At 37.8% G+C, this 13723-nt stretch overlaps 1 protein-coding gene across 4 annotated transcripts in view; it reads left to right on the top strand.

Annotated features, from left to right (window-relative positions):
* The window catches only part of TOP1 (DNA topoisomerase I), a gene marked incomplete at both ends in the record, with an annotated part of 80631 nt that overhangs the window by 27092 nt on the left and 39816 nt on the right, over positions 1-13723 (top strand). For 2 of the 4 annotated variants that reach the window (XM_084247448.1, XM_084247447.1), the window contains 2 exons: positions 10778-10901; positions 11889-11944. The exons of the other annotated variants lie outside the window; for them this stretch is intronic. In XM_084247448.1, the coding sequence (XP_084103574.1) occupies positions 10778-10901; positions 11889-11944 (180 nt within the window). The remainder of the gene's footprint in view (positions 1-10777; positions 10902-11888; positions 11945-13723) is intronic. 4 annotated transcript variants of the gene reach the window in all.

Here is a 13723-nt window from a genome sequence, read left to right as displayed (position 1 = left end):
TCATTGTCTCTGAATCCCTAAAATTATATGCAAAAAGTTAGGTATACAAGTTTTTTCTGGGGAGAATATTTCTAGCTTTCATTGGATTATCAGGGGTTCAGCTCTTATAAAAGCCAGTGATCACCAATATAAATGAAACTCAGTACTGCTGCCCTCTGGGATCCAGCCTCACTAAGTCATTGTCTTGTTCGTTTTGCTTCCATTGTTGTGTAGAAGACAAGTGGTTAAGCCCAAAGACTTTTAGGATATATTTGGGCTAGAACCACTCTTTGAAAATGAGCTATGTATGCCTCATTGTTTTTTTTGTGTTGTAATTGTCTCTTTTCTGTATGCTCTTACTAGACTTTTTAAGGTCCCTGGGAGCATAATTGGGGTTTTTTGTATTCATTTTACATCCTCAAGACATACTGGAGTACCTGACAGAGACTGGCATTTGTTATTTATTGAATTAATGAATAGATGACCATGGATTTACCAACTACCATTCTCTCTCTCTCCATACATTATCAGTCTGCTAAAAGGTAGTTGCTCTTGGCCATGCCATTTTTTAAACAAGTATTTTGTGTTTGTGGTGAAACATATATAATAAAGTTCAGCTTTTTTTTTTTAAGATTTATTTATTTATGCACACAAGAATTGGGGTACAGGCCAGGGGCGCGTGGGTGGTGGGAGGATTTACCAGAGACAGAGTGGGGAACAGAACAGGCAAATTGACTGAAATACACTGCTGAAGGGAACAGCGGGCAAGTCAGGAGAGGTCTGGTGCGCCATGTGGATAGCTCCCTGGCCAGGGATTGAACTCGTGCTGCAGAGGCTGCGGATTGCTTCATAGGTTGCGTATTAACCCCTTGTGCCACCAGGGAGGCCCCAAGTTTAGCATTTTTAAATGGCACTATGTGCATTTACAATATTAGACAGTAATCATTGGTATCCATCTCCAAAACTTTTTTATCCTAAATAATTTCTGAATCCACTAAATAATACTTTCCCATTCTTCTCATTGTTCGACAATTTCTATTCTACTTTCTATGAATCTGTCTATTTTAGGTACCTCATAAATGGAATCATAAAATGTCCTTTTTCTGTTTGGCTGCTTCCCTTAACACATAATGTGTCCAGAGTTCATCTGTATTGTTGCATAGCAGAATTCAGTCCTTTTTATACCTATGTCTATACGACATTAAAAAAAAGAAGAGCACTCATCTATTGATGGACACTTGGGATATTCCCATCTCTCTTGGCTATTGTGAATAATGTTGCTGTGAATGTGGGCATAAAATTATCTGTTTGAGTCTCTGCTTTTGATTCTTTTGGATATGTATTTAGGAGTAGTGTTGTTGGATCATGTGTAACAATTACTTATTCTACTACCATGTTTATACTGTGCTAGTTGATGTGAAATGCCAAAAATATGAGGTAATCTTTGACCAATGAGAACGTAATCATCTGAGTGAATGCTTATAGAGCAGATGAAGAAATACTGATTTTTATGTTACTAGAAATGTGTACAAAAAGACTTCACTCTCTTAAGAAGATAGAGGTTAATACCTAAAATCCAAGCTTTGAAAACATTTCTTCTTTGGCACAGGTAAATAAATCATCATTTATCATTGTGGCGGGTGGAAATAATTAGGTTGAAGAGACGTGAAAGGATTTGCAACTTGAAGTTTGATTCTGCCTTGTTTTAACAAAACTTTAAAAAAAAAAATGAAGGGTGTGATTTTGATGTCCTCTTTCTTGAAAATCCGTAATGCCTTGATAGCCTCTGTCTACAAGAAGGCCTATCTCCAACCTTCCTCAACTCAAGCTTCCTTATTTTCCTCAGTTTCCTTACATTAATACTTGCTTCCAAGGGAACTCATGGGAATCAGTAAGTATAAAAGATTTTTCACTGTGAACTTCTACAAATGTGATATGACATTTTGTACATCTTTCCCAAAACATACTTTTCCCAGATCACAGTATAGGCATATTCAGGAATTTTTTTCTCTGCAGTTTAGTATCTTTTAATACTTACTTTATTTCTAATCAGAATACCTAAGGAAACAACAGATTTTGGGGGAAAATTGGTCCAAGTTTTGGTTAGCATACAACTAAATTTAGTCTTGATTCTCTTCATTCACATGTGAATAAGTTTAAGACGATTAGACCGGCTAATCCTGTTTTCCACTGACAGTGTACCTCTTGGCAACAAAGCAAGTGTTTTGGTTGTATTTCAGTAAAATCCTGTATACAGCATGTTTCTTTTTGAGTGACTTCTGATCTTTCTAGTAGTTCTGGGTTTCTTTGTTTTTCTTCTGTAGTAGATTAAGGAAACCTTAAGGATTGTTTAATCACCTCTGAAGCCCAGAATAATTAACATTCAGCATGTTCTATTCCAAAATGTTTCATTTTATTCAAACACTTTGCTAAGATTGCCTAATTTTGAGACTGTTACAAGGAAACAAGTTTTATACTAATGTGTTTCTGTCTTTTTTTCTCTGCTAGATACTAACATAAATGGTTTCTCATTAGGCTACTCTTAGGACCCAATCTGGGAGACATGTTTTTCCTGCATGGTAACAGAATTGTGTAATTTGTATGTTAGAGAATGGGGAAAACTTGCCTTTCTGCTGAGAAAGAGTATGAGTGCGCCCACCTCTTATAAGATAAGATCCTGGGCCTCCCCGTTGGCACAGCGGTTAAGCACTGGGTTGCGAAGCTGCCCGCAGCCTCTGCAGCACCGGTTCAATCCCTGGTACCCGGGTGAGGGTCCCACATGGCGCGCAGACCTCTCCTGCCGCCCGCTGCTCCCCTCAGCAGTGTATTTCATCACTCTGCCTGTTCTGCTCTCCGCTCTGGCTCTGGTGAATCCTCTCACCCTCCCACGCTTCTGACTGTTCCCAGTGCTTGTATAAATAAATAAATAAATCTTTAAAAAAAAAAAAAGATAAGATCCTATCTTATCTCTTTCTCTTTTATTCTCATTCAAACTGCAAAAAGATAGGGGGTATTAAAGATCTTTTTGTATGGACATGAGTCTGAGAGGTGGCATGCCTGAATTCACATGACAGTGTGGAAGCAGTGAAAGCAGTGTGAAGGCTGAGAAAGACCAGTGCTTCTGAGTTCTATTATATTTTTCTCCCACTACATTATTTCTTTCCATTTAAAAAAAAAAATCTCCCTAGGGAAGGTCAGTTTTATAACTAAGCTATTTGTATTTAAATGCAAGCACCTCTTTCTTGTATGCATGTGGTAGTCAGTTTATGTTTTTAAATGACAAATCATTTCAGTCACTGCCTCTTTCTCTGAGCCCCAAGTCTCCGAAAATTTCTTCCATCATTTATCTCTTACACTCCTTCTTTTTGATAGCATTAATACTTACTACTACTCAGGTCCTTTTAAAAAAAAAACTCAATAAATCCTCTTCAAAGAAATAAAAGGAATACTCTTGCTAGATGCCAAGCAATCATTGGGTGTTAGGATCTCACCAGATAATTATCTTATAAGCTTGCCTTCTTAGCTAGGAATTATAATACTAGATCTCATCTATATAAGGAATATTTTTAAAAGCAGTTGGTGAAAATAAAGACTATCACATCTGAAAAATGCAATTCTTCATGCTAGTTTTTGACTGTGCATCTCTTGCCAATTTTAAACCTGGCACTCAGGCTGGAGTGACAAATTTGTGGAAGCCAGGGAAGACAGAAGAGTAAGTACTGCTGTGAAGTAGTAAGGGAAGTGCTTTTCCAGTCGTGTTGGCAGAGCTAATTACTGTAAAGTCATTGTGAGAAATATATGGGTGCTTTTGACTTGCTTTTCCTTCAGTTTCAGACCCTACCTGAATTAGAATTGAGAGAATATAAGATTTTAGGAAAATATACTGGAATTAAGTAATCATTTTTCAGATTAGGAGACATTTTTCTGGAAGTAATAAAATTTGAATTTTTGGTGAGCTGTTTACCAAAGTTCTTGACTTACCTACTTGTTTGTATAAAATGGACAATTAACCTAGTTTGGTGGAGTTGGTTGGATAGTTCTGAAATTAGGAATCTGAATAACACTACTGATATTACAACAATTACTGTGAAGTATCGAAAAGTACACTAAAGCGTACGTCCAGGCTCCATCCTTAACTAGTTGTGTATCTAAGCCACTTAACTTCTGGGTCTCATTTTCCATTTTGCTAAAGTGCTGATAAAATATTGGCCTCATTAAGCTCAAAATATTGGGAATATTTCTTTACAACTTTGCAGATAACTCTTTAGAAATGGGAACATACTAAAAATTGACATGATGATGAAGACGATGACCACAAAGCCTGGTAGAGAATATTTTTCAGATAGTGAAGTTGGAGAGTCAGTTTTAGTACTTGAATTCTAATTTAGTAGTTACTGATAACATCCAATTTGGAGTCTCACTTTTCACTTACATCTAGCCCAGTTATAATCAATAATGATCATTAAAAAAAAAAAAAAAAAACAAAACAGATTTCTTGGTGGAGCTGACACCTGAACTAGACTTGAAGATGGTTGAGAGATGAACAGAGGAAGTTGATGGTTAGAAAAAGGGCATTCCAGAGAGCAAGACGGGCATAAACAAAACATGGAAGTACTGTTATGTACTTTGCTCTTGGAAGAATTGAGTGAGTTGGATATGCTTAGGTTAAAAGAAGATTGAATAGTGAAAAATGAGGCCAAAAAAGTGACTTGAGTCAAAGCCATTAAAAGAAATTGGGACTTGACTCTGAAAGAAGCACGAAGTCATTGAAAATGGTCGAGAAAGGGAAATAAAAGACCTAGTGTAATAAATGGTATGAGGAAGCTAAGAGAAAGGATTCTGCACTTAGATAAATGAGTGGCTGTTTTTACCCTATTAACAGAATTAGGAAACTTAGATAGGGGAGAAATGGGAATTCAGAATATATATTGGTTTTGCCAGCTTTGGGGACTTTTCTTTACCCTTCCTGCCCCGTAAACAGGATTAAATAATTTCTAAGATTCCATTCTACTCCAAGTGTTTGTTCAGTGATTTTGTTTAGTAACCTATAATGGTAATGGGCATTGAGGAATCTTCATTTCTTAGAACCTTTGCTTCTTTTTCCAGGCAACTTTAGAAATTACCTAGAATTTTTTTATTCAACGAAGGATTTAAGCTTCAGTTCTCTGCTTTCCTTGAAAGGGCAATGGTTTCCTCCTTCCACGGCTTTTAACGCTTTCTGGACCTCACTCAGAGGAAACCCTTATGATCCCATTGACTGAAACCTATAGGGGTCTGCTTGCTGCCATGAAGAGCAGGCAGATAGCTGGAATAAGATCATTCCCATAGCCATTATTGCCTTAGTCTCTTAGAAGAGGCTCTTTTTCACTATAACAGAGTGGTCTGCTTGACTCTGGAGCTAGGCTGTCTGACTTTAAATCCTAGTTATCTCTCAATAAATGGGTTTCCTTGTGCCATAGTGCCATGTCCCAGCTTCCACATCTGTAAAATGAAGATACCAGTATGTATTTCTGAGTTTTGTTAAGGGGATTAAATTGCTTAGAAGAGTGCTTGGCCCTTAGTAATATTCAAGTATCTATTAAATACTTCTATTGATGCTAGAGGACAGACCATTGTTTTTGTTTTCTTTAATGGATTTTAATGGTTTCTCATAGCCAACATAGTTTCTGAAAATACCAGATGTTTTTGCCCCCTGAAGAGTTAGCAAATGCCCTCCCAGGACAGAAGGCAAGTGCTCTTCTTTCTTTGTTGCCTACTGCCCTCTCCCTACTTCCACCATTTCTGCTTCCCTTCTGCCCTTAGAGGAACCCTGTCCAACTTTCTTTGTTGTCTGCTTAGCTCTTATCAAGTATCGCAGACCAAAGGCTTTGGCATCATTTAAAAAATAATGTAGATTACTTTTTTGCCTTAGTGGACTTTAGTTAATTAGAAGCAAAACAACAGGTATGAGTAGTCTGGAGGGGTGGCTTTGAATCTTTCGTTTGTGCTCTTTGGTGTTGACTATTGCTTGTCTAGACTCTTGTTGGTGTGATGGATCTTATTTATTCTCACACAGACATGAGCCCTGAGCCAAGGAGTCAGCATCTATGCAAAGTCAATAATTAGGTGTTTTCTCTCTCAGATTTCCTGATGATAAAATTCATATTTCACCCCAAAGTATGACCACTAGAGCGGGTCCAAGAATGCTGGCTAGTATTTGTATACATGTAGCCCAGATTCAACTCATTGTTAAAATATATTTGTTCCTCAGATCTTTGGATTCCTCACTGTGGTGAGGATTTCTTCCAGTTTAGTTTAGTTTTCTTATTTAACCTCACAGAAGTTCCTTCAGTATCTCAAACATATATTCTCTACAGCCTCTGAACTGCCAGTATTACAGCCTTCAGTTATATTTAACTGAAGCCATTTTGTGGCTTTGACACTTGTCTGTAAATGTATGGGAAAGTAGCAGGATTAATAAGAAGACAAGGGTAGTATCTCTTGAAACAAGCAGCCAGCACATGAGCAACTCTTCTGCACTCGTCAGAATTTCTGTCATCTCCCTCTCAGTGGGAAAGGTGCTACTCTTCAGCAACCATGAAAACAACATTAATTTTAAGCTTTTATAAGAAAAGTTAGGGAATCCTGGATGGTGATAAGTTAGTCTAACTGACTCCATTTCCTATCACTGTCAAGCCACCATCCACCTTCCATGATATAGCCTTAGACATTGTTCTGCTCAGGTCTTTTCCCCTCCCCTCCAGAGCCTTTGCTTCTTGCTTTATAAAAGTAGATTCTTAGGAAACAATGGCACTGAGGATTGCTCTTAGCCAGCCCTCCATTTCTGGAGGTGGGGATAGGAACATCAACTCAGACGTATATATGTTGTTAGCATTAGGTTCAGAGATCTAACAGGGCTCTCTCCATAAACATAAATTTCTAACAGTCCCCTGTGGAATGCCTTGTACCACAAGATGTCCTTAACCTTGAATCATCTAAGCACACTCCTTATAAAAATCAAAACTTGTGCTCGCTTCGGCAGCACATATACTAAAATTGGAACGATACAGAGAAGATTAGCATGGCCCCTGCGCAAGGATGACACGCAAATTCGTGAAGCGTTCCATGTTTTTCATGGAATATTACTCAGCATTCAAAAAAGATAAACACATGCAATTTGCAGCAACATGGATGGCACTGGAAGGGATCATGATCAGTGAAATAAGCCAAAAAGAAAAAGAAAAATACCAGATGGTCTCACTCATAGCAGGAATCTAGAAAACTTAAATAAGGGACCAGGAAAATGAATAACTATAAGAAAGTGAAATGGGGAGGTTGCAATTGTATGGGGAATATAAAAATAAAATTTATTATAAAAAAATAATCAAAACTTGCTCTCATATTAAAATAGTTGGGAGTAGAGGAGAGTGAGTTTCCTTTGGAAAGTCTTGATAATTTCATCTCATTTTGGTCTTTGTGATTAAATTTGACTTGCAGAGGGGTAACTGCTCTAGCAGGAACTTTGAATTTCCTGTATAGTTTTCCCTCTGGTTAGCAGGCAGAGGAAGTACCATTGACTTACTTCACTTTCCTGGGGTGGCCTGGGTATTGTCTCACTGCCTTGTCATTTCTTGATGTCTTTTCCCTGAACTCTATTTGGTATGGTAATGAGCCACAAAGCTGAAAATGGGCGCACTGTATATATACTTCTCGGAGTGCCTGTGCTGTGATTACCAAAAGGCACAAAAGCCAGTTTTCTAATGAAGCAAACTCATGTTCTGAGATTTGCTTTCAGTGAGAAAGAGAACAAGGCAGGGAGGTAAGACATAAAGGAAGACAGAGCATTCCTAAACTTAGATTCCTATTTCTGGCATTTATAGTTATGAGAAGACACAATGGGAAGCAGCTATCCCCAAAAGTTACATCATTTCAGATACCCAAGATCTCTGTTCTAAAAGTTTCTACTTACAGTTAGGATACAGTTTGACCTATATATCAGATCTCAGACTGGCCATGCATTTGTCTCTAACACCCGTCTACCCTAAGTGACAACAACTTCTTAGAAATGTAATGATAGTGATTTAGTGGAAGGTGCTCTGAATTTAGAGATGGAAATACTGAGTTTATATCTCAGTTTCATTTCTTTCTGACATTGTAACTTTGAATAAGACTTTGAACCATTGGCTCCTCTGTTTCTAAATCAGCGTAAGGGTATAATAAAACTTACCTCACAAGAGTGTTGTGAGGATTGAATGAAAATGATGTATGTGAAAATGTCATGCATAATGCCTGCTTAGAAAGTTTTTTTCTTGGGGGAGGAGCTAAAACTTAACATAGATGACCATTAATTCCTTGTATAGTTGTTTAGTAAAAAACGCTAAAACTTGTGTAGTGGATTAGTAAGTTCTCAAGCATTTTGCTTGTAATAGCAAAACCATGTGTTTTTATGTGTGTAAACTCCTGAAGACTCAGTTGCAGTCTCATTAACTTTGTTATCTCACCAAACGTTCTAATGCTGGAGAAATTAATGAGAACTGGAAGGTAAGATTACTTTAGCGTTTGTGACTCACCATTTTTCACAAAATAAAGGATTTTTTATACAATTAAATGTATTTCTTTTCTTACATACTTGCTTTACTTTTGTACCATGTTTGCTTTCTCCCCTCAGGTATAGTCACCATAGTTCTCCCACTACCATGAAACCTGTGAGCCATTATCGTATTCCCTTGTATTCATCCCTCCCCCATTTTGCCCTCCTCCTGCCCCCTCCTTTGCTGTATGCCTCAGTTCTGTGGTCAGCTTGCTAGTTTTCACTTCTTCACCTAATAAAGAATTTTTTTTTTCCAGGAAAATGTGGTGAAAACAGAGCATGAGAACACTTTGAGTAGAGTGTCATAATGATGCTGAGAACAAAAGGCATAGTGGGAGAACTTGGTCACCATGTTCCTCCAAGCACACTTAAACCTAGGCTCAGCCCTCAGGAGTTAAAAAGAAAAGGTGGTTCATGTAGAAACTTATTTCAGTATATGGCACATCTAAATAACCTAATGACAGTCACTTGGAGGAATACATAAATGAGAGAAAGTGGGCACCATTTTTTCCCCATATGTGATAGTTTCTGCATTTTCCCTGAAATGGTAGCCCTGTTTCTGCTAGTTCCTCTGTTCTCCTGGCTAGATTTTTTTATACTTTATGCTAATTTATAAACCAAACTCCTTTCTTGAGTTGGGACTCCTTTCGTTTGCAGAGACATGACAACAGATGCTTTCCTTATCCAGGTTCTGTGACTTTCACCTAACTGGTTGCCATCAGTTATTTCTCCTTATTTGAACTTAATGTAGCACGTATGTTGGCCAAATCTCTTTAGAATAGACTTCATGGGATAGTAATAGCTCAGTGGGCTATTGCTGGTCAAATCTGTTTTTCCTGGGCTGAAGTCATAAAATGTGAGAAATGGGGAATACAGTGCATGGTAGGAAAGGCGAGGGCTGATAGAGTCTCTCCATGGATTTGACTGTCCCTGTCACTGAGGCTATTGTCATCTTCTCCGCATCTAGGTTGGTCTTCCCTCTCCTGCTTGCCCCTCTTTTCTCCCCAACTCATAGCACTTGAATTTGAACTCCCTTTTCTTAAGTTTTGGAATATATTGATAGGTGTACAGAGGGAGGTTTCTAAACTGCTGTCCCGTAGACTGAAGGAAACAGTTATGTAGTATTCTACTATCTTAAACTACAGTTTGTGAAAACTACAGTTTGTGATTTTTGCTTGTTACCTCTTTAGTCTTTGTCCACATGCAACTTTTATATACTCTTTTTATTTTTTTTCCGTTTGTGTCATAACTTTTTTTTTTTTTTTTTTTTGGTGGGACCCTCACCGGCGGCCGGGGAGTGAACCGGCGCTGCAGAGGCTGCGGGCGGCCTCGCAGCCCAGCGCTCAACCGCTGCGCCACCAGGAGAGGCCCTGTGTCATAACATTTTTAATGTAAATTTGTAGGGCTCAAATTATTGCATAACAGGTGTATAATTTGGTAATATTAGTTTCTTGTTACAATCAAGTTTCTTGGTGGTTTAGTATTTGCTTTTTTATGGGAAGTATCAAAAATGAACATTTGTATGTAATATTATTTCTCATAGAGAAATCTCCAGAATTGATACCAGAATATGAACATTTTAATGACTCTTGCCTTTGTAATGTCATGTTTTGCTTTCCAGAGGAGTATTGTCTTTTTTCCAGTAGTACTAGTGTGTCAATAGCCCTTGCTTTAGATGGGTCATTTCCTATAGCGTAGGAAGGGCCTTCAGGATTTATAAAATGCCATTTGCAAGTGATTGGCTTTTCCTAGTTAAAGGTCGCAGGAGATAATGTCCCATGTTGGATTGCTTACTATGCAAAGGCCAGCCCTGGCTGATATGCATGCTGTCTCAAGTCTGGCACAGAGTCATCAAATGCATTTTTGGAATGTTATTTTTCCCCCTGACATCAGATGTGAATGCTAAAGTTGGAGCTTAACATTATTATTTTTTGCTGGTAGAGTATTGTGGATATATGGTGGGCTTGCTGTATCTTCTTTGTCACTTTAAAAAAATGAGCTGTTATTGTTTAGGATGATGACATTTCTCTCTTGGTTCCTTTGTAAAAATAAAAACATCAAACAAAATAAAGTCCAGTGTATCTGAGAACCTCTACTTGAATCTTCTGTCAGGACTGGATATTTAGGAGATTGTAAGTTCCCACAATTCATGTTACCTTAGGGTATCTTGTGGGATGAACCCTTGTGGTCTCTACCCTGGGCTAATTCTTTGTGTCTTACTTTTCACAGTGAACATAAAGATTCTGAAAAAAAACACAAAGACAAGGAGAAAACCAAACACAAAGATGGAAGTTCAGAAAAGCATAAAGACAAACACAAAGACAGAGACAAGGAAAAACGAAAGGAGGAAAAGGTACAGGACTTTACAGTGGAGAAGGAAGAGATGTGGTGATATGCTTTTCGTTTTGTTTACCTATACAAGCAGGTAATGAAAGGACTTCCGTAAAGTACCTTGACCTTTGCGTGAAATAGTGTCTTTCAGACTTTAGAGCCATCCGTAGTCTTAAACTAAAAACCAAAGCCTTTTCCACTGTACTTCTCAGTCCCAAATCAATCCATATCATCATATTTTATTTGGCAAGTGGATAAGTTGAGGATGTGGTATTTCTGGAAATGTCAACTTTGGTTCATGGAAAAATTATTTCTGTTTTTGGGAGAGGGCCTAATGATATGTTGCTTCTTTGTTGAATGAAGGTTCTTCCTGAGTGAAAATCTGGTGATACTGATGTGCCCTTTGTGGCTTTTGGTTCCAGGATAACACATACAAATCTCAGAATGACCAGGCTCATCTGACTGCAGATGAGTAGTATTGTGTATAGACTTTTTTGGTTAGTTTTTATTTTAGTTTTTGAAAAAGACATGTTGGTACTTGGTAGATTCAAGGCGCGATAAAATAGGGAATGTAGTAAAAAGAAAAATATATCTCTCTTCACCCCTGCCTTGGTGATTTTCATTTTTTTCTTTTCAGAGGCAACAACTATACTATCTATTTCCTTTCTGAACTGCCATGGGCAAATCCTTGAGAAGTGGAATGGGGTATATTTATTGAGCGGTGGGGGGTCATGCCATCATTTAAAGATAAAAAGCCTCCATTTTGAAGGGAAACATTTCTCAATAAATCAGACAGTTCATCCTGAACAATTGTAAAAATTGAGTTTTAGAAAAATGTCAAGACCTGTTGTTCACTTGTTTAGTTTTGCTAACAAGAAGCATCAGTCTGGGATCAAGATGCCATAGCATTGGGGCCAAATATTCTCAAATAAGATAATCTCAAATAACTTACATTTTCAAATTTAGTTCTTTCAAAGTACTAATTAGTCACTATTATTTTACTCTCCAGGTTAGAGCCTCTGGGGATGCAAAAATAAAGAAGGAGAAGGAAAATGGCTTTTCCAGGTAAGACTCCTCTGCTCAGCCACCCAGCTGCCCATGCCATAGTCTGTCTGAGTTTACCTAAAACACATTGAACTGACAACCTCCATGTTTACACAGAAGTGGGCAGTGAGAGGACTTGGTGTAAACCAACTTGAGCATTTCTGTAGCACCATGTAGTGAGATTGGTTGACCAGCATATTTTCTAGAAAGTTGTTTTGAGTAGTAACAGAAAGAAATTTTAAAAGTTTGGGATAACTTTACACACCATTAAATTCATTCCTTTCAAAATGTGTAGTTTGGGGTTTTAGTATGTTAATAAATTTCAAGATTGTGTTAACCTTCCCATACCCCACTAATTTCAGAACATTTTAATTCTCCCATAAAGAAACTCCTCCGTATATTGGTAGTAATTCCTAGTGTGAATTTTTTCCTTACTAAATCTTTTGAGGCTCATTATAGAAGCTTATTTGACTGGCCTGCATTTTAGGAGTGGGCATAGATTTGAGTAGAAATCTTCTCTCTTTCTAGGAGAGAAAAATGTACACAATGTAGAAGTCACTTTTTTGGATCGTTCATGCCATTTTGATTCTGTTTTCATTATCAGTCTCATTTCCCTCAGATAAACCCAAAGTTCATATCTAGTTTCAAAAATCTAGGTGGTTATAATTATAGATTTTCACTCACTCATCCAAATAGGAGCATGGACTTAATAGATGTTGGAAGTGATTGCATTATTGACTAGGACAAAGTATTTAGAGAGTTTTACTTTCTTGAAACTTGGTGCTTTCAGTTTTCCTTGAGAACATTTTTGAAAATTGCCATGTACCCTGAGGTCATATGGATAAGGAGAAGCAGGTACCCTCTTCAGGTACCTGTTGTAACTGTTCTAGGGATATGGGATAATAACGTTTAAATTGATTAGAGCTGAAGCTACTAGCCCTAGGTATTCTGATTTCTTAAGGTGACTGATCCACAGGGTAATTATTTTCTGCCAAGAGACCACCTAGGACTTTTATTAAATTAATACTTAAATGTGAGTAAATTCTCTGGACTTGGTATGTAGTCCTCAGTTTAGTTTCATATTTTCTGGAGACTTAGGGACACACCTTCGAGGCAGGCAGTGGTGTTTATATTCATTTGCTGGATGCTTGTTAGCTTGCATGTGTGTCTTCATGGGTGACGATACTAGGATTTACTCAACTAGTTGGATAAATGGCCGTGAGTTTTTTCCTTTTGGTGCAAAGTTTTTGGAGATTTTGGACCCTTGGAACTATGTCAGTGATTTCTGGGCAGGGGAAACAACTATAGAGATTGGCATTTCAGGGAGTGTGCAGAAAAAAAGAAGGAAAACTAATCTTTTTCAACATTCAAATTCTGCTGGAAGCAAGGGTGCTTTGGGAGTAGAATGGGGGCCAGCCTTGTTTTACTCTTGAAACCCAATGAATATCCTGACCTTCTTTGCAGCTGAGTCTAGATGTTTATTTCTTGGGCCCCTTCATAGTTGGGCAGCTTTGTGTTGGGAAGCTGCAGCACACCCTGAGTGAATCAGCTTTGTAGGTGCATCTTGCTGTCAGCAATGGGGTTCTAATGAGATGTGCAAGGCCAGGGATCATCTCAGGCTCTGGTTTCAGAGGGTTTTTAAGACTTGTTCCTCTTCCTTTTTTGGTTTAAGATAATGGTCTAACAGAATCATCTTTTTTTATTCAGAAGTCAAAATATTTTTTAAAAATTAGTGAGCCATACTTTTTAGAGTATAAAGCAAGTAAATGTAGGTAGGAAAGTGAACACTGAATTGATCTG

Source organism: Talpa europaea (assembly GCF_964194135.1).
Source record: "Talpa europaea genome assembly, chromosome: 11".
Classification (NCBI taxonomy): domain Eukaryota; kingdom Metazoa; phylum Chordata; class Mammalia; order Eulipotyphla; family Talpidae; genus Talpa; species Talpa europaea.
This window is presented reverse-complemented; position numbering and strand designations above follow the sequence as displayed.